Genomic DNA, 27176 nt, shown 5'->3' with positions numbered 1-27176 from the left:
TAAAATTGTCCTACCCACCTACTTGTCTCATGTAACACCTGTTTAGTGAGTGTCTTATCTCGTGTAACTGGTCGCTGCACACTTTTTCAGAACATCAAATTCCAACGCCTATAAAAAGTATTCAGTCCCTCTCCCTTGGAAGGTTTCATGTTTTATTGTTTTACAACATTGAATCACAGTGGATTTAAATTGGCTTTTTTGACACTGATCAACAGAAGAAAGACTCTTTCCTGTTCAAGTGAAACCAAATTTCTACAAATTTATCTAAACATATTACAGTTATTAAACACAAAATAATTGATTGCATAAATACTCATCCCCTTCAAGTCAGTATTTAGTAGATGCACCTTTGGTAGCAATTACAGCCTTGAGCCTGTGTTGGTAGGTCTCTATCAGCTTTGCATATCTGGACTGCAATTTTTCCCCATTCTTCTTTACAAAACATGCTCAAGATTGCATGGGGATCGAGAGTGAACAGCATTTTTCAAGTCCAGTCACAAATTCTCAATTGGATTGAGGACTTGGGGCTATTGTCTTGCTAGAAAACAAGCTCTTCTCACAAGCCGCAATTCTGTTGCAGACTGCATCAGGTTTCCTGCCAAGATTTCCCTGTATTTTGCTGCATTCATTTTACCCTTTACCTTCACAAGCCTTCCAGGGCCTGCTGCAGTGAAAAAACGCAACATTATGATGCAGCCACCACCATGCTTCACGATGGTGTGTTTTTATGATATGCAGTGTTTGGCTTATACCAAACATAATGTTTAGTTTGATGGTCAAAGAGCTCAATTTTGGTTTCATCAGACCATAGAACCTTCTTCCAGCTGACTTCAAAGTCTCCTACATGCCTTCTAGCAAACTCTAGCCAAGATTTCATGTGAGTTTTTTTCAGCAGTGGCTTTTTCTTTGCCACTTTCCCATAAAGCTGCAACTGGTGAAGCACCTGGGCAACAGTTGTATGTGCAGTCTCTCCAATCTCAGCCATTGAAGCTTGTAACTCCTCCAGAGTTGTCATAGGCCTCTTGATGGCCTCCCTCACTGGTCTCCTTCTTGCATGGTCACTCAGTTTTTGAGGACAGCTTGCTCTAGGCAGATTTACAGCTGTGCCATTATCCTTTCCATTTCTTGATGATTGACTTAACAGTACTCCATCAGATATTCAGTGACCTGAAAATCTTCTTGTATCCATTGCCTGACTTGTGCTGTTGAATAGTCTTTTTGCAGAGTTGCTTGGAGTGTTCTTTTGTCTTCATAGTGTAGTTTATGCCAGGACACTGACTCACCAGCAGTTGAATCTTCCCAATACAGGTGTATTTTTTACTACAGTCAATTGAAGCACCTTTACTGCACACAGGTCTCCAAAACCAGATCTCTATTTAACTAATTCTGTGACTTCTAAAACCAATTGAGTGCACCAGTGATGATTTGGTATATCATATAAAAGGGGGTGAATACTTATCCAATCGATTATTTTGTGTTTTATATTTGTAATTAATTTAGATCACTTTGTAGAGAACTCTTTTTGCTTTGACATGAAAAAGTCTTTTTCTGTTGATCAGTGTCAAAAAAAGCCACATTAAATCCACTGTGATTCAATATTGTAAAACACTAAAACATGAAAACTTCGGGGGGGGGGGGTGGTTAGTGTTAATACTTTTTATAGGCACTGAACATAGTACTACACTAGGTGCTAGTGGGACATCAGAAGTTCTAGGTATCAAAAGGAGGCAGTGAATTGAACATACATACTTCTGGAGGTAAGTTTTGTTTATAAAAATAGCAATATGGTGTATACAAAATATTTACATGAGCAAGAACAATTCAAAATTCCAATGGTCTCTCTTAGGTTCCAAGTCTCAGACATCAGAGAAAAACAATTTCCTTTTTAGTTAGAGTCAGTGAGATTCACTAGAATAACCTTTATCACTCCAATTTCTCTGACTAATTAGATCTGGTATTTTTCCCTATTTAAAGGTTTACAGACTAACAGTTGCCTGTTTAGTTATTCCTAGTTAGCTAGGAAACCAGTTGATTGCCTATTTTTAAGTATTATGGTTAAACTCAGTTTCAGTTCAGGTCAGTATGTCTACAAATTCAAATTCAACCGCAAATGTACATATATACAGCTGACCTCCTTTTACGACAGTTTCTCCAACATCACAACTTCTAAACAAAGTAAATCTCATTCAGTCACTTATCAAAGGTCTTTGCAAGAACAATCAGTTCTTCCAGAAAATCAAATGCAGATCCTTCGAATGAGAAATAAACTTATACATCCAACCACATTAAAACCTCTACATCTGGAAACATTCCATTCCTGCGCGGGTTCTTCAGTCTTGGGTGGCACGCCATCTTGTTTCTTGGCTTGTTGGATGAAGTGATGGATCATCCACGGAAAATTAATTCACAATACTTACACAACAAAAAAGTCTGACCTGCATACAACAGGATTACAGTCCGTAAGTTCTTATATGCATTCTATTTTCTATTTCAAAATTCAGTTACACTACTGAATGTATTTCACAAACTATACACTCAGAACAGTAAAAGTGTTAACTCACCAAATCCCTTGGTATGATTTAACAGAACTAATTCCCAGTTACACGGTAGAGATCTTGGACACAACTCTCTGCCGATATTGTCTTACTATAGCTGGTGCTCATTATAGCCACAGCATCAATAGATCTTTTATCGATATCTTCTTTCCTCCAGGCACTTCACCCTGTGGATTTCCGACAAGTATGGGAGAGATGCTAACTACTAATTCCAGTTTTAATAGTTTGTATCTTTAGTTAGTTTCTATAGTTTGCTGCATTTTTGTTGCTTGCCTGCATCAGCCACACCTCATTCTTGCATAGCTTTTTTCTCAGTTCTCTTTAAGTTCGGTAACCCTCATTTTCATTCCTCCACAGGTGGAGTTTTCTAACATTATATCTTTGGGTTTAATTAACCTGGGTTACACTTATCCATTTAGTTTTAAACAGTGAAAATGACTTTTCACACAAAAAAAAACCACATATGGTATCATTTGAGGACTAAAGACACTGCAGTTGGTAAAATTTGGTATTTAAACCAGATGTTGTAAGTGTTCAGCAGGTCAGGCAGCTTCTGTGGAAGCAGAAGGGTCCTGATGCAGGGGCCCTGACCTGAAACAGCAACGTACAACAGACACCTTTTGCCTCCACGGATGCTGCTTGTCAAACTGCTTTTCCAGCATTCTGATTTTTTGTTACTGAATCATTTACATTAATCAGTCAATTTCTGAATAAGTATGTCCAAAATGTTTAAAGTTCCAATGTATGTTTGTGCAATCGGTGGAATCTTCAAGCAATAAACAATTTATCAGTCTCCTGATGTAGCGTTTCGACCTGAAATGTCAACATTCTCTCCACCCACCCAATCCACTCACCTGTGTCCCTCCTGTCAGATGCTGCTGAAATTGGTGCCTCCTGCAGATTGTGCATTGCTCCAGATTCCAGCATTTGCAGCAGCTTGTGTCTCCAGCCCAATGTGAAGATCCATCTCAACTACCTGCAATGTCCACAATCAGCAGAAACTGTTAGTGCTTATTACTTTGACTTGGGAGCATGGCCAGTTTCATTGTTTGCACCAGGTTTGGGAAAAGTCAGCGTTAAACCGGTGTCAAAGTTGTAGAAGTTTACTTTTCACTTGTTTAAAGATTCCTGGATATCTTGGGCCAGTTCAACCAATCTCACCTGTTTGGAAGTAATGAACTGAGTGCACACCATTATGTGGTTAATTGCCCACTGTAAATTGTCACAGTGAGTAGGGTGATGAGAGAACAAATGAGATTGGTGTTAGTGGGTAATTGACGGTTGATGCAGATACATTTCACCATTTTTTTACAGTAATTTATGGAATTGTTATTTTCATGCTCACCTTTGTCACAATTAAATGTATAGCTCTGGAATAATCACCTGCATTCTCCACTACAGAATAAACCTGGGCATAAAATCTGGATATTCTCAAAGTATTTAGATACAGAATCATTCAGAAATTCTGTAATTCTTAATACTTACTTTAAACAGGTCAGACTGTGAAGATCAGCAGATCAATGAGCAGCAAGAGTTTGCATTTAAAGAATGCCTATCATCGACAGCTAGTTAAGTACATTGTTGAGGTGTTACTGAATTAGTGTAAGAAGTGAAGCATCAAACATGAAGTCATGGACTTTACTGACAGCTATAAAATCGGGATTTAGTGACTGAGGAGTAAACATTGGAATGAAATCTATGGAAAATTTCCCTGATACTCTTCAAAATATTTATATGATGTTATGTAGATCTTCCTGTGAGAGCAGGCAAGCTCTCTGCTTAACATCTTTGCCCAAAGCCATCACTCTTGATAACACAGTGCTAGGCTGAAGACTTGCTCTTTGATAGGCTTGGACTTGGAGAAAAGTAGATGAATTCTCCTCATGCATACAAGAGATTCTGCAGATGATGGAAATCCAGAGTAACACACATAAATGTTGGAGGAACTCAGTAGGTCAGACAGCAACTATGGGGGTACCCATATCAAGGACTGGAAAGAAAGGGGGAAGACACCAGAATAAGAAGGTGGGGGAGGGGAGGGAGTACAAGCTGGAAGGTGATGGATGAGACCAGGTGAGGGAGAAGATAAGTGGCTAGGGGAGGGGAGATGGAGTGAGAAGCTGGGAGGTGATATGTGGGAAAGCCTAATGGGCTGAAGAAGAAGGGATCTGATAGGAGAGGAGAGTGGATCATGGCAGAAGAGGAAAGGGGAGGGGCACTAGTGGAAGGTGATGGCCAAGAGGTGCGGGGGGAGCTAGAATAGAGAATGGAAAAGGAGAGAAGCGGGAGGAGGCAGAAGTTGGAGTAATTGATGTGCATGTCGTCAGTTTGGAGTCTATCCAAATAGAATAATTTATATGTGTAGCTCTGAGTTCTCCTCATGTCCTGAAAAGTAATAAACTTTGGGGAATTATATTCCTAGTGCCAAATCTTAAAAATGGCAATGACATCATCCTGACATCCACTATTGATGTGGATGGTAAAGAAACAGGCCAAATACTGCTTTTGATTGCAAATTTGATTTTGATTACTGATGTCATCATTGCAGCTGGAATGGAGTTAGGATGAAATTGAATAGGTTAACATTGCCATCTCTGGAAGGTAGGAAGTATGCTGCTTCAATGTACACAAGATAAAAACCTGACTTGATGCACCCTTGGTGCTGTCTATGTGGAGTTTGCATGTTTGCTGACTGACTGTATGAGCTTCTTATAGATACTCCAGTTTCCTCTTGCGTCCCAAAATCTTGTAAATTGATAGGTTAATTGGCTGTTGTTCATTACTTATAGTGTGTAAGTGAGCAATAAAATCTGTAAGATGAGTTGATGAGAAAGAAAGGGGAATCAAAATTGGGATTAATGTGAGATTGGTGAAAATGGATGGTTGACGGTTGTCCATCTCTTTACGACTCTAATTCTCAAACCTGTAGGAAACTACTGTTCTGTCTTCTGTGATGTTTATAGTGAATTTTTGAGCTATTTTGCCTGTGAAGGTGAGCAGGATCGATTTCTTAAACCTATCCCGTTCTGTGCAGTTCAAGACCGAACAACATGGAAAGAATCCACCAGCTGAGGAAGGAGTATCACCAAGCCAGGAGGGAGGGTGTCATCCCATCGTACGATGAGCACGAAGGCAGGTGGTGGCCTGGAGACTACGAGCCACCTTGGGTAAGTCCTAAGGGTTTTCTGTGAATGTACAATACCTTCATCATGCAGTAACACAGTCTAACAAGGCCAGTTTCTACTACGGCAGAGCAGGCAATCAAATCCAAGCAGAAAACTGCAATGACCTAAGCTTAAATCTCAGTTGCACTGATTTCAATTAAGGCTGCCTTGGAGAATGTGCTCTGCAAGCAGGAATGGAACTGAACAACACAGGTTGAATATATTTTAGCCAGCGGTAGGCAGCAATAAATATTTACTTATGCCACCATATGGTTTCTTGACTTGTCCCAGATGGATGGTTATTTTGATATCCAATTGAGAATTCTTTATTATTTATCCTTGGATTTTTTTGCATTAAGTTTGGATTAAGGCACAGTTATTTTTTGCTGATTTCTACAGCAATGTTCTTTTGTTTATCCCTTAAGGGGCATCATGTTTTTGGGATTTGCCTCTCTATGTGCAGGGGAGGCAGTTCAAATGAGTTTATTTTGACTTACTAAGAAGGGAAACAAAAACAGGGCTGGCTTCCCAAATGCCAGAAAAACAAACAGCAGCTGATTCAGCTTCTCTTGATTGCCTCAACATGGTAACATTAGAAGAAGGCACTCGGGTAGTTACAGAGTGCGTTATGTTTCTGTACGCTGACTGCAGAATTGTGAAATGATACTGAGATGAGCTTTTCTGAAGTTCTCTTCTGAGGGGTCTTTTCCCTTTGTGATTCACCACCTCCACCAACTACGGTACTTCCCTTCTCGTGACCCTTTTAGAATGCTGAACAGGAAAGAACGTACAGTACAGGAACAGGCCCCTCTTCCCTCAATGTCTGTGCCAAAATTAACTAATCTTATTGGCCTGCATGTGGTCTATAGTCCCTCCTTCCCTGCCTTTTCATGTGTTAATCTGCCTCTTAAACGTTGCCATTGTCTCTGTTTCCATTACTTCTCCTGCAGTATGTTCCAGGCATCTACAGCCAACTGCGTATATAAAATCTCCCTCAAACTTTCTCCCTCTCACCTTAAAGTTGCTTCATCTAGTATTTGACAGTACCATCATGGGAAAAAAATCTACTGACCATCGACCTATCTACCCTAGCAATTTCTCTCATCATTTTATATACTTCTATTGGGTCACCTCTCAGCTTTCAGTGTTCCAGAGAAAAGCAGCCAAGTTTGTCCAGCCTCTCCTTTATCTGTCTTCCAGGCAACTCAAAAGCTTCGCCCATTCTTCCTGTAATGGGGTGACTAGAAAAGAATGCTGTGCTCCAAATGTAGCCTGAGCAAGGTTTAACACAGCTATAATGTGAGTTAATAATTTTAATACCTTCACCCTGACCTCCCCCCTCCAGCACTACCCTCTGTCTTCAATGGTCAGGTCAAGTTTGAATCTCATCTATCATGTCTGCATGAATTTCATGTGCCTAATCATCTGGATTAGCCTACCTTGTAGAAGGCTTTACTAAACTCCGTGTATATAACATCCACTCCCCTGTCCTCAGCACTCATCTTCATCACCTTCTCAAAAAACCCGGTTATGTATGTACAACCTGACCTCCTCCTGCACAAAGTCATGGCTGCCCCTAATACATCTATGCTTTTCCATTGCAAGTAGATTCTATCCCTAAGAATCTTCTCCAATAATTTCCCTGCCAGTGATGAAAGGCTCACTAGCCTAGAATTTCCTGGTTTGTCTCCAATACTATTCATAAACAATAGCTATTCTCCAATCCACAGGGACCTCAGCATGTGGCTGAGGAAGAGAGAATATTCTCTGTCAACTCTGCGGTGATCTTATCTGTTGCCTTTCTCAGTAACCTGGGATAGATGACAGTAGTCTCTACTTCATCCACCCTAATGTTCTTCAAGAGTCAACACCTCCTCCTCTTTCACATCTACATGCCCAAGAATATCAGCTTCCCCTCCCTTTTGAGTGTATGTGTAAAATGCCCTGGGATCCTCTTTAATCCTATTCTCAAAGGTCATTTTATGGCCTCTTTTAGCCCTCTCTTCTCTGTTTAATTTCTGTCCTGCTCCCTATCAAAGGACCTATCTGATTTCAGCCTCCCAAACTTCAGATACGCTTTCTTTTACTTTTTTGATTAAATTTGCAATATCTCTTGCCATCCAAGATACCTGAAAGTGAAGAAAAGATGTATCTGGTGTGGAATCTGATTGAATTGTTGTGGTTCCTAAGGGTGGTAGGCCTGTAGAAAGTTTGCAAGAATACATCAAACCAGTACAGAGTAACTTGTTCTTTCTTTCCATTCAAAGTTCAAAGTAAATTTATTATCAAAGTACATAGAAATATAGAAAATAGGTGCAGGAGTAGGCCATTCACTATAATCATGGCTGATCATCCAACTCAGAACCCTGGACCTGCTTTCTCTCCATACCCCCTGATCCCTTTAGCCACAAGGGCCATATCTAACTCCCTCTTAAATATAGCCAATGAACTGGCCTCAACTGTTTCCTGTGGCAGAGAATTCCACAGATTCACCACTCTCTGTGTGAAGAAGTTTTTCCTCATCTCGGTCCTAAAAGGCTTCCGCTTTATCCTTAAACTGTGACCCCTCGTTCGGGACTTCCCCAACATCGGGAACAATCTTCCTGCATCTAGCCTGTCCAATCCCTTTAGAATTTTATACGTTTCAATAAAATCCCCCCCTCAATCTTCTAAATTCCAGCGAGTATTACCTTAGTCGATCCAGTTTTTCTTCATATGAAAGTCCTGCCATCCCAGCAATCAATCTGGTGAACCTTCTTTGTACTCCCTCTATGGCCAAAATGTCTTTCCTCAGATTAGGGGACCAAAACTGCACACAGTATATGTCACCATATAAAACCCTGAGATACATTTTCTTGTGGGTACACTCAATAAATCCATAATAGAAAAATAACCATAATAGAATCAGTGAAGTACCACCCTGACTTGGGCATTCAACCAGTTTGCGAAAGACAACAAACTACAAATACAAATAGAAAGAAGTAATAATAGTGAATAAGTAAGCAATAAATATTGTGGACATGAGATGAAGAGTCTTTGAAATTGAGTCTGTTGGTTATGGGAACATTTCAATGATAGGATAAGAGAAGTTATGTGATGTTATCCTCTTTGGTTCAGGAGCCTGATGGTTGAGGGGTAGTAACTGTTCCTGAACCTGGTAGCGTGAGTCCTGAGGCTCATGTAGCTTTTTCCTGATGGCAGTAGCAAGAAGAGAGCATGACCTGGGTGGTGGGGACTCATGATGGATGCTGCTTTCCTGTGCCAATGCCACATGTAGATGTGCTCAGTGGTAGGGAGGGTTTTATTCATGGTGGACTGGGACGAATCCACTACTTTTTCTTTGATTTAACATTCAAGAGCATTGGTGTTTCCATACCAGGCTGTGATGCAGCCAGTCAATATACTCTCCACCAAACATCTATAGAAGTTTGCCAAAATTTTGGAGATCATGCCAAACTTTGCAGACCTTAAGGAAGTAGAGACACTGCCATGCTTTCTTTGTAATTACACTTATGTTCTGTTCCTCTGAAATAATAACAGTGAAGAATTTAAAGTTGCTGACCCTCTCTACCTCTGATCCTGTGATGAGGACTGGCTCATGGACCTTTGGCTTCCTCCTCTTGAAGTCAATAATCAGCTCCTTGGTCTTGCTGACATTGAGTATGAGGTTCTTGTTACGCCTCCACTCAGGCAGGTTTTCAATCTCTCTCCTATACGCTGATTCATCACCACCTTTGAATTGGCATACATGAATATGGCATTGGAGTTGTGCTTGGCCACACAGTTGTAAGTGTAAAGCAAGTAGAGCAGGGGTGTGCTGATCGAGATCACAGAAGACATTTTGGTGCCAGTTGAACTGCCCAGTTGTTCCAGGATTGAGTGAAGAGCCAATGCGGTGACATCTGCTGTGGACCTGTTGTTCTGGTAGGCAAATTAGAGCAATCCAAGTTTCTTCTCAGGTGGGAACTGAAATGTTTCATCTGCAACCTCTTAAAACACTTTATCATTGTGGATGTAACTGCTACTGGCCAATAGTCATTGAGAGAGCTTACCATGTTCTTATTAGCGACCAGGATAATTGAAGCAGATGTTGAAAAATCAGATTGCTGAAGCGAGAGGTTAAAGATATTATTGAACATTCCAGCCAGTTGATCAGCTTAGGTCTTTAGAACTGACTGCGTACCCTGTCTGTGCCGGATGCTTTTCGTGGGTTCAGCCTTCTGAAGGCTCCTCACACATCTGCCTCAGGCTCTGAAATCATAAGATTATCAGGGGCTGTGGGAGTTCGTAATAGTTCCTCCATGTTTTGGCATAGAACGCATTGATCTCATCTGGAATCGAAGCCCTGTTGTTGCCTGTGTCGCTTGATTTAACTTTATAAGAGGCGATAGTATTCAAGCCCTGCCACAATTGTCAATTTGAGTACCAGAGATAAAGGTTAAAGAAATCTTCAACAAATGTGTTTAAATTAGGTATTTGGATTTGATTTAGAGATGTTAGAAAAAAAGATTTGTGGAATGCTGTTCATGTTTTTAAGAATTCATTTCCTTAATGATGAGAAAATTCATTTAATGGATTCTGCTTTGGGACTCTGTTAGTTCACCAGTAAAACAATATTAATGGTTTGTTTCAGAGATGTCAGCCAAGGGATTTCCTCAGACAGGCCTGCTTCCTGCTATTGTAGTTAGTGCATTGCAGTCTTCTGATGGACCTTTGTGTTACATCTGTTGTCTCTTCGTGTTACGTTTGTCATGATTTTCCCCACTTGTATTTGACAACAGTAAATAATTGGTCAGACCATATATAAATTATTTTGAGCAGCATTGGGCCCCATATCTCTGGACGGATGTGCTGATGTTGGAGAGGGTCCAGAGAAGATTAATTAGAATAGTCCCAGAGATGAAAGTTTGACCTGTGAAGTGTGTTTGATGGCTCTGGGTCTGTACTCACTGGAGTTTTGAAACTTAATGGACATTAAAAGGCCAGGATAGAGTGGACATGGAGAGGAGAGGATGTTTCCAGTAGTGGGAGCGTCCAGGTCCAAGGGGCACAGCCTCAAATGAAAATACATCCCTTTAGAACAGAGAAGAGGAGGGACTTCTTTATCCAGGGGGTGGTAAGTCTGTGGAATTCATTGCCACAGATGGCTGTAGAAGCCAAGTGTTTGGTTATATTTAAAGGTTGATAGGTTGCTGATTAGTGAGGGTGTTAAAGGTTATAGGGAAAAGGCGGAATCATGGGGTTGAGAGGGAAAAATAAAGAACCCATGATCAAATGGTAAAGCATATGTTGGGACCAGTTCTGCCCCTATGTCTCATAGATGAAGAACTTGCGGTCAAGTTATCGTGTTGATAGCATAGCGGTTAAAGCACCAGCAAATGCCGATCATGGTTCACTTCCTGCCAATATCCATTTATATGTTCTCCCCTTGACTGTATGAGTTTCCTCCCACATTCCACGCCAAACACATGGTGACACCTGCGGATCTTCCCCAACACAATCTTCCCTGATTTCATTTGACACAAGTGATGCATTTCACTGTATGTTTTGATGTTTCAATGTGCATGTGACAAATAAACTAATCTGTAATCTTTGGTAGTTATTGTGTATCTCATTTCAGTTCATAGAAATGTGGGCAGATAAAATTTGACAGCAAGCCCCACAAGGTTATCTTGGTGCAGAATGCCAATTTCTTGGTGAAAGAATTGCAAGGAGGCAATTCCAGAGCATGGGAGCAAGGTACTAGAGGCAAAGCACTCAGAGATAGTAAACTAAATGAGAAACACATGAGAGGCCAAAGTTGGAGTAAAGCCATATTCTCAGAGGGTTGCAAGGTTAGAGAAAATCACAGAAGTAAGGAGGAATGAAGCCAATTCCTGGATGGATATTTTATAGTCAAAGCTCTTCTGGATAGACAGGAAGCCAATTTTGGTTAACAGATGCAGACTGTGATGGATGAAACCTGATGAATTAGAATCAGGTTTAATATCAGTGGCATATATTGTGAAATGTGTTAACACTGCAGCAGCAGTACAATGCAATACATGATAACATAGAAAAAAACTGAAATATAGTATATATATATATATATATATATATATATGTGTGTGTGTGTGTGTGTGTGTGTGTGTGTGTGTGTGTGTGTGTGTGTGTGTGTGTGTGTGTGTGTGTGTGTGTAAAAATCAAATAGTTAAATTAAATAAGTAGTGCAAAAACAGAAATAAAAAAAGTAGTGAGGTAGTCTTCATGGTTTCAACGTCCATTCAGAAATCAGATGGAAAAGGAGAAGAAGCTGTTCCTGAATCGTTGGGTGTGTGCCTTCACACTTCTGTGCCTCCTTCCTGAGAAGAGGGCATGTCCTGGGTGGCAGGGGTCCTTAATGATGGACAACGCCTTTTTGAGGCATTGCTCCTTGAAAATGCCTTGGATACTACGGAGTGCCCATGATGGACCAAAAATGGGAGTGGTAAACTTTCCTTATTCCCATTAGATGCCAGATAGAGACCAGCTTGCGATATTATAAAAAAAATCTTGGATAGGAAGTTCAGATTCAAATTCAGATTTATTTATCACATGTACAGCACTTTGAAGCAGACAGTAAAATGTTAACAAAACCACTGCCTGTAAGGTGTTTTCTGTCGCTTTCTGTAAGGAGTTTGTATGTTCTCCCATGGACACATGGGTTTCCTCCGTGTTTTCCAGTTTCCTCCCACATTCCAAAGATGTAAAGATGATTTTAAGCCGGTTTATTGGTCACCTGGGTGAAATTGGGCAGCACAGGCTCATTGCCGGTAGGGTTTGTTACCATGCTGTATCTATAAATAAAAAAAAAACAACTAACAGAGCTAAAGATGTCCAAGTGTCACCACACACTCCGACATTAATATAACATGCCCACAATGCTCAACACAGAAACAGCAGAACACAACACAAAACAAAGAGCAACTCAAGCAGCAGCAATGACGACAACTGACAAAGCAAGGCCCAACAACAAAGCCAGCCCCTTTCCCACCCTCTCACATTGACAGGCCTCCAACCGCAGGACAGGCTGCCTCCAGGCCTCCAGCCCTTGGCCCTGGACTTTCCAACTCGCAGGCATTGGTCCTCCACCCACCAGTTTCTGGCACGGTCTCACAGACTTGCAGATATTGGGCCTTTCGTAGTTTTGCCTTGATTATGCTGAATGCTTTATAATGTAGGATGCCTCATTCAATGTCATGCATTGGAATAAATGATACCTAGTGAGGCATCTGTATACTGCACTCACTGATGACTGCACTGGTGCTACTTCATGCACCCACGATGAACTCATCAATTTCATCAACTTCCTCTCCAATTTCCACCCTGCCCTTAAATTCACTTGGTCCACTTCTGACACCTCTCTCCCATTTCTAGATTTCTCTGTCTCCATCTCCCGAGACAAGCTGTCTACCAACATCTTTTATGTTGTCCAATTCCTACAGCTATCTTGTCTATACCTCTTCATACTGGGTCTTTGTAAAAATGTTATTCTCTTTTATCGGTTCCATCATCTTTGCGACATCTGTTCCCAGGATGAGGCTTTCCTTTCCAGGACATCAGCGATGTCCTCCTTCTTCAAAGAATGGAGTTTCCCTTCCTCCACCATTGATGCTATCCTCCCCTGCTTTTTCTCGGTTTCTCAGTCATCTCTGCTCACCCCATCTTTCTGCTGCCAGAGATAGAGTTCCTCTTGTCCTAACCTACCACTCCACAAGCCTCCACATCCAACATATCATTCTCCACAACTTCTGCCATCTCTCAAAGGATCCTACCACTAATCACATCTTTACCTTCTCCCCACTACCATGCTCCACTTTCCACAAAGATCACTTCTTCAATGATTTCCTAGCCCATTTGTCCCTCCCCACTAATCTCCCTCCCGGCACTTATCCTTGAAGCGGCCGAAGTGCTACACCTGCCCATTCATAACACCAAAGAGTCCTTCCAAGTATGGCAACACTTCACCTGTGAATCTGTTGAGGTTGTCTATTGTATCCAGTGCTCCCAATGTGGCCTCCTCTACATTGGTGAGACCCGTCGTAAACTGGGGGACTGCTTTGCTGAAGACCTCTGCTCCATTCTCCAGAAACGGAATTTCCTGGTGGTCATTCATCTTAACTCGTATCCCCATTTCCGTTACCACATGTCAGTCCATGGCCTCATCTTCTGCCGTGAAGAGGCCACTCTCAGGATAGAGGAGCAGTACCTCATGTTCCATTTAGGTAACCTCCAACTTGATGGCGTGTACATCAATTTATCCTTTGATAATTTCTTGCCTCTTTTCTTTTCTGCTCCCCCTTCCCTCTTTTTCTATACCCCACCCTGCCCTCTTACCTCTTCTCCTCACCTGCCTATTACCTCCCTCTGGTGTCCCTCCTTCTCCCCTTTCTCCTATTGTCCATTCTCCTCTCCTATCAGATTCCTTCCTCTCAAGCCCTTTATCTTACCCACCCATCTGGCTTCACCTATCATCTCTAGTTTGTCCTCCTTCCCTTTCCCCCCACCTTTTTATTCTGGCATCTTCCCCCTTCCTTTCCAGTCCTGATGAAGAGTCCCAGCCTGAACCGTTGACTGCTTATTCATTTTCGTAGATGCTGCCTGACCTGCTAAATTTCTCCAGCATTTTGCATCTGTTATTCTGTATTCTTTGCTCTTTAATCAATCATGAGAATCTCAAGAACACTTCACACAACATCTCGGTCTTTTTTTATTGCTGTGGCTTTGAAACCCCTTTCAGTGCATTTGTAGGTTTGTAGGGTTAGACAGCATGACCCAACTCATCCACACTGACCAAGCTGCCAAACGTCACTAATCCTATTTGCCTTCATTTGGTCCATTTCCTTTTGAATATTTCCTGTCAAGTACTTGTCCAAACGCCTTTCAAAATGTTGTCATTTTACCTGCCTCTAGCACTTCTTGTGGCAGCTTGTTCCACACATCCATCACCCTCGGTGTGAAAAATGTGCTCCTTAAAACCATGCATTTTAGTTTACACTCCCCTACTCTGGGAGGAAGATTGTGATACTTACCCTCCCTACTGCCTCTCATAATTTTATCAACTTTAGTAAGGTCACTCCTCAGCCTCAGGGTGAACAGTCCCAGCCTGTCCAATCTCTCCTTATAACTCAAGGTCCCTGGTCCATTTGCTTATTGCATTGTCAAAATCAGGAATAAATGATGATTGCATGTCTTGCTAAACTATAAACACCAGCCCCCCCCCCCCACCCCATTTCCGTATAGTTTGGTATGGCATATGGATGCATTGATATATTATGTCATTCACAGTCAAGTGGGAGTTCACAAACCTCATTCCCTTGTACTTAATTCATGAGCTCATAACTAATAATATATATAAGACTACATGGTCCAGAAGAGCAGCAGAAGCTGAATATTCATATTTTGATATCAAAAGAGATGTTAGAAATTTGAAATAAAACACAAAATGTTGGAAAAATTCCCTGCAGAGATTTACATGTAAAGCAGTCTTAATCCAAATGTCACAGTTATTCATATTCTCTGCACTGTAACTTGTCATGTGATTGCCACATAATCATCAGGGAGATATTTCTGCAAATTTCTCCTTGCCCATCTGTGCAGAAACACGCTCTACTGAGTCTGGATTTTGCTGGGTTTGATCCTTGCCCTGTGAAACTTCAGGGTAAACCAAAGACTGATGATCCCAAATGTTCTGCTGGGAAGTGGAGTGATGCAATTTGAGAGAAATATAAACCATCTCGGGCAGGTACGAAAGATCTCTCCACAATAAATCGTGGTCAACTTCTCAAATACCAAGGTTTAGAAAGAATTAGACCAAATACAGACAAGTGGGACTAGTTTAGATAAGCTTCTTGGTTGACATGGACGGTTCAGTCTGAAGGACCTGTTTCTGTGTTGTATAATTCTGAATCTTTGTACTTCTTCTAATGTGATGCAGTGCTCAAGATGTGGACTCCTCTAGTTGGAAAAATTAATCCCAAACTGGATGATTACTTTGCACAAAATGATCCTTCAGCCTAAAGGAGCTTCCACTGGCATGTCAGTTTAATTTTTCATTCCTCTTCTGCTTTGACCTGGCTGTCTAATGCTTCTTAACTTGATCCAACAAACTCTTCTAGCTAGGTAACAGTCCCTCATCTTCAGGCTAGACATGTTGCACTTTTCAGTATTCATAACTGGATTCAACAGAGTCAGATAATCAGCAATTCAAGCCTTGTATCTTACATTTCTAGCATCAGAATTTTTATCTCTTCTTGTCATTTCAGGTTTCATTTATCACCTTCTATTTACACTTTCCCCGAGACATACCTTCTGATAACCACCTGCCTTTACAATTTTTGTCATTCAATCACACACAGTCTCCGCTCTATCACAGGCATTCCCTTTGTTCTCTCCATCTCTTCCCTCTTTCTTTGTAACTTAAAACTTACTTGTTTCTGAACTTTTCCCAGAAAGTCACCAACCTGCTGTTAATCCTGTTTCTCTCTCCACAATATCTGAATATTTTCTGTCTTAAATCATAACATGAAAATTGATACCATGATTTGTATTTTCTTGACAAGCTGGGCTCTTGACTTGAAGTGTCATCGCTGATGAGTGTTCTTGGTAATGATAGTTTATTCATTAGAATGAATGGATAAGGCAGATCACTGGGGTAAAGGCTTACAGTTTATCACATAACCAATGTTAAATGGACACTTTCTAGGGGAAAGGTAATACCTATTTTAATTTTAATACAGTAGCCCTTGTGAACAATGAACTAAATTTGCTTGACTATTTCTAAAGGTGCATTTCATTGTAGGTTTTGATGTTTTAATGCACATGTGACAAATAAAGCTAATCAAATCTAATCTTTATCCATGACTGTTTACTACTATTAGTATTAAACAGAATTTATTGAGTTTTTTCAAAATCCTTTGTGCGCCTGTTTCTATTGGAAGTAATCATCTTTCCTTAACATTCACTGGGAAATGAAAAGAAAGACTTCATCCTTCTGCTTGTCCCATAATTTTCATCTGCTACTCCACAGACCAAAGGATGTGTGCAAGACAATTATTTCTTTGTGTGGAGTGATCATTTCCTGTGTTGTAAATGGTGTCTCGAGAATTCTGTATTCCTTGTGTTTCCATGTTTACTTCTGCATGACAAAATTATTTCAATTTCTCTGTGTGTTAATCCTAAAATAGAGTATTATCAAACTGTGTTACTGACACTGCATTCTAGAGCGAGGACAGGAAATCCCATAAAATATATTAATAGGAAGTGCTGAGAAGTATATCATTATGTCCAAAAAATCTTCAGGACTATGTCAATATTTCTGAGCGGATACGCCCAAAGACTGAAAATCCCACAGTACATTTACTACATCACCACCCGCCCTGACCCAGCTCCAGCTAAGGACTCTAGAACTGTGGTAACTGTTATAATGTCAAAATTCTCATGGCAACTAATTTACAGCAAGTCCACAAGCAGCAAATTATAATGATCATACCAGGCACAGTAAGATGTTGGTTGAGGGTTAATATGATGCTTCCTTCATGACATGCATAACATGTTTACATTTCGTTGAGATGGCAAATATCAGGAGTGAGGCAAGCCCAGGGTGCTAAAGGAGAGGGGACTACCTGCTAGAATTAAGATGTCACCTTAGCAGCTGTAATACGTTCAGAAAAATTCAACGTAAACTTAATTTATTTCTGTGGGAAATACAAATAATTTTGGAAGTTGGTTAATCTCCCTTTTAATGCAGTAAATCAATCCCGTGGGGAGTCACAGAGCAATACAGCAGAGGTACAGGCTCTTCAGCCCAAACACTCCATACTGACCACTAGTTAGTCCAAGTTTCCTGCATTTGGCTCTCATCCCTCTAAGCCCCAACCCTCCATGTACATATCCAAGCCCTTCTTAAATGCTACTGTTATACCTGCCTCAGCCACTTCCTCTGGCAGTTCATTCCACATACTCACCACCCTCTGCACGAAAAAGTTGCCCCTCAGCTCCCTTTTTAAATCTTCCTCTTCTAGTCCAAAGTTTAAAGTGCATTTATTATCAAAGTATGTATAACATACACTGTACAACCTTGAAATTCGTCTTCTTGCAGACAGCCACAAAACAAATAAACACGATAAACCCGACACAACAAAGGCCATCAAAACTCAATGTGCAAAAAAATGAACAATAAAAATGTAAACAAGTAACACACGGAACGTGAACCGCAGAGTCCCCTGAAGCGAGTCCCACAGCCGCAGAACCAGTGCTGCGTTGCAGCCGGTCCACAAGCACGATGGCTGCAGGCCACAGCTGCGGAGTCAGTTCAGTGCAGAGGCGAGTGAAGCTGGTCTGGGAGCCCGATGACTGCAGGCCACAGCTGCGGAGTCAGTTCAGTGCTGAGGCGAGTGAAGCTGGTCTGGGAGCCCGATGACTGCAGGCCACAGCTGCGGAGTCAGTTCAGTGCAGGCAGAGGCGAGTGAAGCTGGTCTGGGAGCCCGATGACTGCAGGCCACAGCTGCGGAGTCAGTTCAGTGCAGGCAGAGGCGAGTGAAGCTGGTCTGGGAGCCCGATGACTGCAGGCCACAGCTGCGGAGTCAGTTCAGTGCAGGCAGAGGCGAGTGAAGCTGGTCTGGGAGCCCGATGACTGCAGGCCACAGCTGCGGAGTCAGTTCAGTGCAGGCAGAGGCGAGTGAAGCTGGTCTGGGAGCCCGATGACTGCAGGCCACAGCTGCGGAGTCAGTTCAGTGCTGAGGCGAGTGAAGCTGGTCTGGGAGCCCGATGACTGCAGGCCACAGCTGCGGAGTCAGTTCAGTGCTGAGGCGAGTGAAGCTGGTCTGGGAGCCCGATGACTGCAGGCCACAGCTGCGGAGTCAGTTCAGTGCTGAGGCGAGTGAAGCTGGTCTGGGAGCCCGATGACTGCAGGCCACAGCTGCGGAGTCAGTTCAGTGCTGAGGGGAGTGAAGCTGGTCTGGGAGCCCGATGACTGCAGGCCACAGCTGCGGAGTCAGTTCAGTGCTGAGGCGAGTGAAGCTGGTCTGGGAGCCCGATGACTACAGGCCACAGCTGCGGAGTCAGTTCAGTGCTGAGGCGAGTGAAGCTGGTCTGGGAGCCCGATGACTGCAGGCCACAGCTGCGGAGTCAGTTCAGTGCTGAGGCGAGTGAAGCTGGTCTGGGAGCCCGATGACTGCAGGCCACAGCTGCGGAGTCAGTTCAGTGCTGAGGCGAGTGAAGCTGGTCTGGGAGCCCGATGACTGCAGGCCACAGCTGCGGAGTCAGTTCAGTGCTGAGGCGAGTGAAGCTGGTCTGGGAGCCCGATGACTGCAGGCCACAGCTGCGGAGTCAGTTCAGTGCTGAGGGGAGTAGACCCTCATGAGAGAATGAGCTGAACACCAGTTCATCCTTCGCCCTGGGCATCGGTGCCTTGATCTTTTTTATCTGGCTCAGCAGTTCAATCAGCTAAACACCGGTTCACTTTCTGCACTGGGGCCTGAGCCCTGCGGCTTCATTTCAGCCTCGAGGCTGCTCCAGCATTCCCAAAAGTCCCGCTCATGAATCCCACAGAAACACCAGATCATTCAGCCAGTTCAAGATCACAACTCCCAAAGAGAGATTACATGCTCGGATTGCAGCAATCGTAGTCCACAAAATGTACATTTAATGGAGTAATAAACACAGAAAATTCTGCAGATGCTGGAAATCCAAAGCACACAAAATGTTGGGAGGAACTTGACAAATCAAGGATCATCCATAAAGAGTCGACCTTCCGGCCCAACATCCGGCATCAGGGTCAGAAAGGAAGGGGGAAGATGCCAGAATAAAAAGATGGGGGGAGGGGCTGGAAGGTAGCTACAAGGTGAGGGGTGAAGCCAGATGAGTGGGAAAGGTAAAGGGCTGGAGAGGAAGAAATCTGATAGAGAGGAGAGTGGGCCATGGGAGAAAGGGAGAAGGAGGGCACCAAGGGGGAAGAGTTAAGAAGACAGAGTGGAGAATAGAAGAAGAGGGAAGGGGGGAGGAAAATTTTTACAGGAAGGAGAAACCGATGTTCATGCCGTCAGGTTGGAGACTACCAAACGGAATTTGAGGTGTTGCTCCGTGGACTGATATGTCGAAATGGGAACAGGAATAGGAATTAAAATGGTTGGCCACCAGGAAATTCTGCTTTTGATCGATGGAGCAGAGGTGCTTGCCCAAGCAGTCCCACGATATATGAAGTGTCTCACCAATGTAGAGAAGGCCGTATCAGGATACAATAGATGACCCCAGCAGATCCGCAGGTGAAGTATTGCCTCACCTGGAAGGACTGTTTGGTGCCCTGCGCTTTCAGGGATAACTGCCTGGAGGGAAAATGGCCAAGGGGGCGATCCCTGTGAAAAGCAGAGAATTCAGAGGAGGTAAAAATTTGATTGGTAGTAGGATGCCTTTGGAGGTAGCAGAGGTTGCAGAGAACGACGTGTTGGATACAGAGCCTCATGGGGTGGTAGGTTAGGACAAGGGGAACTCTATCGCTGTCAAGGCAACAGGAAGATAAGGAGAGCGTGGATGTCCAGGAAATGGAGGAGATATGGGTGAGGGCAGCATCAATGGTGGAGGAAGTGAAGCCTTGTTCTTTGAATAAGGAGGAGATCTCTGATGTCCTGGAAAGTAAATCCTCATCCCAGCAGCAGATATGGCAGAGACAAAGGAACTGAGAAAAGGGAATAGCATTTTTACAGGAGACAGGATGGGAAGAGCTATAGTCAAGATAGCCGTGGGAATAAGTAGGTTTATAAAAGATGTCAGTAGAGACTTTGTCTCCAGAGATGGAGACAGAGGGATTGAGAAAGAGGAGGGAGACATCAGAATGGAAAAGTGAATTTAAGGGCAGGATGGAAGTTGGCGGCAAAGTTGAAGAAATTGATGGGCTCACCATGAGTGCAGGACGCAGTACCAATACAGTTGTCAATGTAGCCAAGGAAGAGTTGGGGAGCAATACCAGGGAAGGCTTGGAACATCGAATGTTCTATGTAGCCTACAAAAAGGCAGGCATAGCTGGGCCTCATGCAGGTGCACATGGCTACCCCTTGAGTCTGGAGAAAGTTGGAGATGTCAAAAGAGAAATTGTTGAGGGTGAAGACTGTTATGTTTTGTAACTCCAAAACATAAAACTAATCAAAAGGAAAACAAGGGAGCCCGAGAGATACATGAACACTTCATTTTTACTTTAAGCAAGGTGCACACATATGGCCTGATGATGTACACCTTTCACGTGCTTTTACATATAACCCAATGTTATTTAAACAACAAAGACTGTTCAATCAAACAATATATTTACAATATTGCTCAAATATTACTGAAATATTAAATACACAACATTTCTTTCTATTTAGCTATAAACTCCAACTCAATAGAGAATGCAACTCACCTGAAATATGCAAGGCCATTGCCCTCTAGTCATCTATGTGTGTACGGGTGTATATATACACTACAACTACTAACTAGACATCCACAGCGTAATAAATTTTTAAATTTTAAATTCATTCCGGCCTAAAGATTGAATCGCTGTGGAGGATTTCTTACTCTTGCAGAATAACATCTTTTCTGACCAGGGAGGTCACTCTGCTTAGCAAGTGAGATTTGTGGCTGTGAAGCAGGTCTCAGGTTCTGGGACCTTTTCCATGGTGGTTGTTGGAGTTGGAGTTGACTCCTGGGACTGCAGGATGTGGTTATGACAGCTCTGACTACCTTTCTTCTGGACACGTTGGCATCCTGAACTGTGCGCGAAAAACTTCATGACCTGCTGATCTCGGCCCAGCCACCAGACAAAGCTTTGAGCCAACACTTTTATTTTAACCGTGCCTAGATGACCAGCGTGTAGCTCATCTAACTCTATGGCTTTCAGCTTGGATGGTACAACACCTATCAATCCTCACACAAAGTAACCTCCGTCAAGGACAAGATCAGAATCAGAATCAGTTTTATTAACACCGGCACGTGACGTGAAATCTGTTCATTTAACAGCAGCGGTGCAATGCAATACATAATATAGAAGCAAAAAAAGCACAAAATCAAAATAATAATAATAATAATAATAAATAACTAAATCAGTTACAGTATACAGGTGGCCCCCATTTTCCGAACGTTTGCTTTACGACACTGGGCTCTTACGAAAGACCTACATTAGTTACCTGCTTTCGCTACCCGAAGAGTGTTCTCTCTTTTACGAAAAAAGGCAGTGCATGCCCCGAGCAGCCAAGCTCCTCCCCCGGAACTGCATTCTAGCCTCCATATCTTAAACAATAAAGACATTTTTGCAAAAGTGGAATTTAAAGGTAGTCATGGGTGGTTTGATCGGTTTATGAGGCAACGGCAGCTTCATAGCTTAAAGGTTACTGGAGAGAGTGCTTCCGCCCAGAGCGCTTGTGTGAGATTTTCGCTACGCTTGACGGTGCTGCAATGATTGCAGAAAAGTATTGCTACTTTATATAGGCTGTGTAGGTTTTATGTGTTATTTGCTTTGATTTGGTAGGTTATTTTGTGGGTCTGGCAACACTCACAAATTTTTCCCATATAAATTAATAGCAATTGCTTCTTTGCTTTACGCTATTTCGGACAGCAGGGGAAACCTGTCTGTATAATGAATAGATTAAAAATTGTGCAAAGAACAGAAACACCATATATTTAAAAAGTGAGGTAGTGTCCAAACATTCAATGTCCATTGAGGAATCAGATGGCAGAGGGGAAGAAGCGTTTCCTGAATCACTGAGTGTGTGCCTTCAGGCTTCTGTACCTCCTATCCGGTGGCAATGGTGAGAAAAGGGTATGCCCTGAGCGCTGGAAGTCCTTAATAATGGATGCTGCTTTTCTGAGACACCGCTCCTTGAAGATGTCCTGGGTACTTTGTAGGCTAGTATCCAAGATGGGGCCAACTAAATTTACAGTCCTCTGCAGCTTCTTTCGGTCCTGTGCAGTAGCCCCCCACCCCCCCCCGCCCCCCATACCAGACAGTGATGCAGCTTGTCAGAATACTCTCCATGGTACATCTATAGAAGTTTCTGAGTGTATTTGTTGACATATCAAATCTCTTCAAACTCCTAATGAAGTCTAGCCACTGCCTTGCCTTCTTTATAACTGCATCGATATGTTGGGGGCAGGTTAGATCCTCAGAGATCTTGAAACTGCTCACTCTCACCACTTCTGATTCCTCTGTGAGGATTGGTATGTGTTCCTTGGTCTGACCCTTCTGGAAGTCCACAATCAGCTCTTTCATCTTACTGACGTTGAGTGCCAGGTTGTTGCTGTGACACTACTCCACTAATTGGTGTCTTGTCACCACCTGAGATTCTGCCAACAATGGTTGTATCGTCAGCAAATTTCTATATGGTATTTGAGCTATGCCTAGCTACACAGTCAAGGGTATATAGAGAGTAGAGCAGTGGGCCAAGCACACACCCCTGAGGTGCACCAGTGTTGATCGTCAGTGGGGAGGAGATATTAACCCCAATCCACACAGATTGTGGTCTTCTGGTTAGGAAGTTGAGGATCCAATTGCAGAGGGAGGTACAGATGCTCGGGTTCTGCAACTTCTCAATCAGGATTGTGGGAATGATGGTATTAAATACTGAGCTATAGTCGATGAAAAGCATCCCAACATAGGTGTGTGTTGTCCAGGTGGTCTAAAACCGTGTGAAGAGCCATTGAGTGAGATTGCATCTGCCGTTGACCTATTGTGGCGATAGGCAAATTGCAATGGGTCCAGATCCTTGCTGAGGCAGGAGTTCAGTCCAGTCATGACCAACCTCTCAAAGCATTTTATCACTGTCAATGTGAGTGCTACCGGGTGATAGTCATTAAGGCAGCTCACATTATTCTTCTTAGGCACTGGTATAATCATTGCCTTTTTGAAGCAAGTGGGAAATTCTGCCTGTAGCAGTGAGAGGTTGAAAATGTCCTTGAATACTCCCACCAGTTGGTTGGCACAGGTTTTCAGGGCCTTACCAGGTACTCCATTGGGACCTTACGCCTTGCGAGGGTTCACTCTCTTCAAAGACAACCTAACATCGGCCTCTGAGACAGTGATCACAGGGTTATCAGGTACAGCAGGGATCTTCACAGCTGTAGTTGTGTTCTCTCTTTCAAAGCGGGCATAGATGGCGTTGAATTCATCTGGTAGTGAAGCATTGCTGCCATTCATGCTATTGGGGTTTTACTTTGTAGGAAGTAATGTCTGGCAAACCCTGCCAGAGTTGTCATAAATCCGATGTCACCCCCAACCTCATTCAAAATTATCTATTTGCCCTTGAAATAGCCCTCCGCAAATTATACCTGGTTTTCTAGTACAGGCCTGGGTTGCCAGACTTGAATGTCACATATCTAGACTTAAGTAAATGACGTACCTCCTGGTTCTTCCATGGCTTTTGGTTTGGGAACGTACAGTAAGTCTTTGTAGGCACACACTCATCCACACAGGTTTTAATGAAGTCGGTAACAACTCATTCTGGTTTGTAGATGAATTCTTGAATACAGTCCAGTCCACTGATTCAAAGCAGTCCTGTAGGCACTCCTGTGCTTCCTTCATCCATTCCTTCTTGGTCCTCACTACTGGTGTTGCAGTCTTCAGTCTCTGCCTGTACTCAGAGTAGAAGTACAGCCAGGTGATCAGACTTCCCAAAGTGAGGGCGTGGAATAGCACAATAGGCATTCTTGATGGTGCTGTAGCAATGGTCCAGAGTGTTGTTTTCTCTGATATTGCAAGAGATCTATTGATGGTAATGCTTAGTGATTTTTTCAGTCTAGCCTGGTTAAAATTTCCCAAAACAATGGTGAAGGCATTTGGATGTGTTGTTTCATGTGTGTTGATCCCATTGCTTAAATCATCTAAAGCCTGAGGTGGAATGTATACTGCTACCAAAATGACCCCGGAGAATTCTCATGGTAGGTGAAAAGGACATCACTTAACTGCTGGATATTCCAGGTCTGGTGAGCAAAATTGGGACAGTACTGATATATTTGTGCACCAAGAACGGTTGATCATAAGGCAGTTTTTCCCAACCCTGGGTAAAAATCGTTTTTCATTAGGGAGAATACGCCAAGAACAGTATCCTCTTAGGTCAATTTTCCAGGTATTTCCTTTTCCAAGGGTAAACGGGACAATCCATCAGCATTTCCATGATTAGTCATCCTTGTGAATTCTGTTTTGTTCTTGTGTCCTGCAAGAAACTGGCATTCTGCATTCGTGCTGCTGCTGTTAGTGGAACACCCTCTGTGGATTGAAATAGACTCTAGTGGCTGATGATCAGTAATGAGGGTAAACTCTCTCCCATACAAGTACTGGTTGAAATGTTTTACACCCCAAACCAGACTTAAGGCCTTTCTGCCATGCTGTGCGTAATGTGATGAAAATCTTTGGGCAGCTTGCTTTCATCACTGCACCTATGACGTGGTATAGGTGACAGGACTGCACCTGTACCGTAAGGTGGGGTGCAGTCAAGCTTCACTGGATGATGTGGATCATAATGTGTAAGTACAGTGTCTGATGGCACTGTTTTCTTTATCTTTTGGCAAGCCACCTTACACTGCTTTGTTCATTGCCATTTCTTCCTGAGTAATGAGTTCAAGGGGTGGAGCACAGTAGCCAGATTAGGCAGGAACCTATTGTAGCAACTGACAAATCCAAAAAAGGACCACAACTGTGACGTGTCCTTTGACCTTGGGCCATCCACCGCAGCTTGAATTTTCTCAGCTCACTTGTGTAGTCTTTGTGTGTCAACAGTGTGACCACAGTAAGTGATGCTTGGTTTAAAGAGTTCACACTTGTTTCGTTGTGTGCTGAGCTCATAATGTTCCTTGTCATCTTCACTGGTAACAATGATGTTATCCAGGTAACACTGAGTCCTGGCAGCCTTGTAGCACCTGGTCCACAGCTTTCTGCCAGAGTCCAGGTGCAGGTGCTACTCCAAAAATAAGCCATTTATAATGATAAAACACTTGGTGAGTTTTTATGGTGAGAAACACTTTGGACTTTTCTTCCATCTCCACCTGTAGGTAGGCTTCAGCTAAGTCTACCTTGCTGAAGTGTTTTCCTCCAGGAAGATTTGCAAAGATATCCTCTACCCTGGGCAAAGGGTATTGATCTACTTTTTCAGTATTAGGTTGATGATGACCTTAAAATCACCACAGATCCTGACAAACCCATTTTTCCTGGCTGCTGAGACCATTGGCGTTGCACATTTGCTCCACTCAACCTCAGAAAGTATTCCTGCAGCTTCCATGCAATCTAACTCAATAGCTACTTTTTAAGAACCGGATGGGCTTTGTAAAACTTTGGAGTGGCATTTTCAATTAATACACTTTTACCCTTGGTATGTTTTAGTTTTCCAATTACATCCTTGAACACTGCTGTGGCATCTCCAGTAGCTTTCTTAATTTCTTTCAGTTGACTGTGTTGCAGGGGATGTGCCATGGAAGTGGTGGATGGATTTCCAATTAAGCTGTAATTATCTCTGCCAATCACATCCCCACAATGCTGGCCCTCCTGTTTTCACCACTTACAAGCCCAATGTGACTTGTTGGTTGCTATATTTCTCTGTTACAAATGTTATTTCCATAGGAGTTATATTTTCTTCGGTATAAGTTCTTAGTTGGATATCTGCAGGCTTCAGTTCAGTATATTCATTCAAACTCATTTTGTGGAATGACTGAAACAGTGTCCAATTCCATTTTAATTACTTGCCATTCATTTCTGATGTATGCCATATTGCCTGTCTCTTGTTAGTTTTCACATTGTAAGTCTCAAGGCTATCCACTCCTATGTCACTTTGATTATTATAAGATATTTTATCAATAGCATGATTAGAGATTAGAGCTGCTTTTGATTGCAACTTGACTTTTTGATTTTTTTCTCTTCCCTGTGCAGTCCATTTATTTTTGTCTGTCCAACATGTATGTGAGTACCAGGCACAATGGTAGCACAATTTGTTGGACCAGGTAGACTTCCATTTAGATGCTGCAAATTTGTTCATGATCACTTTCATTCCTAATTTAAATGAAATTGCTTCTCTGTCTGCAGCTTCCATAGATGCAGAAATTTCAAACGTGAGTTACGCTTCAGTTAGGAGCCAGTTTTGAATGCTTTCTTGTAAGATTCCACAAACTAAACGATCTCTCAGTGCATCATTAAGCCAATCACTGAACTAACAATGGTCAGACAATCTCTTCAATTCAGCCACATACGTTGTAATGGATGCCTTTCTTTGTTTCCACTTATGAAACCTAAAGTGTTTTGTCATCAACGGTGGTTTCGGTTCTAAATGTTCCTGCATTATGTTCACGATATCGGCAAAGCTAATTTTGGCTGGTTTGGTTCGAGCAGTCACACATCTAAGCAAACTGTATGCTTTTCCTCCCAATGGATTGAGCAAGACTGGCACCCACTTTTCATTGGCTTCAAAATACATCTCATTTTGCCCAGTAT

General features: G+C 42.6%; 1 protein-coding gene across 4 annotated transcripts in view; it reads left to right on the top strand.

The window, feature by feature from the left end:
* LOC140728185 (partitioning defective 3 homolog B-like) overlaps nucleotides 1-27176 on the top strand; it is a 1189360-nt gene that overhangs the window by 968952 nt on the left and 193232 nt on the right. For all 4 annotated transcript variants that reach the window (XM_073046530.1, XM_073046528.1, XM_073046527.1 and 1 more), the window contains one exon: nucleotides 5590-5722. In XM_073046530.1, the coding sequence (XP_072902631.1) occupies nucleotides 5590-5722 (133 nt within the window). The remainder of the gene's footprint in view (nucleotides 1-5589; nucleotides 5723-27176) is intronic.

Source organism: Hemitrygon akajei, chromosome 5, assembly GCF_048418815.1.
Source record: "Hemitrygon akajei chromosome 5, sHemAka1.3, whole genome shotgun sequence".
Taxonomy (NCBI): domain Eukaryota; kingdom Metazoa; phylum Chordata; class Chondrichthyes; order Myliobatiformes; family Dasyatidae; genus Hemitrygon; species Hemitrygon akajei.
The sequence above is the reverse complement of the archived record's forward strand: the minus strand, read 5'-3'. Positions and strand labels throughout refer to the sequence as shown.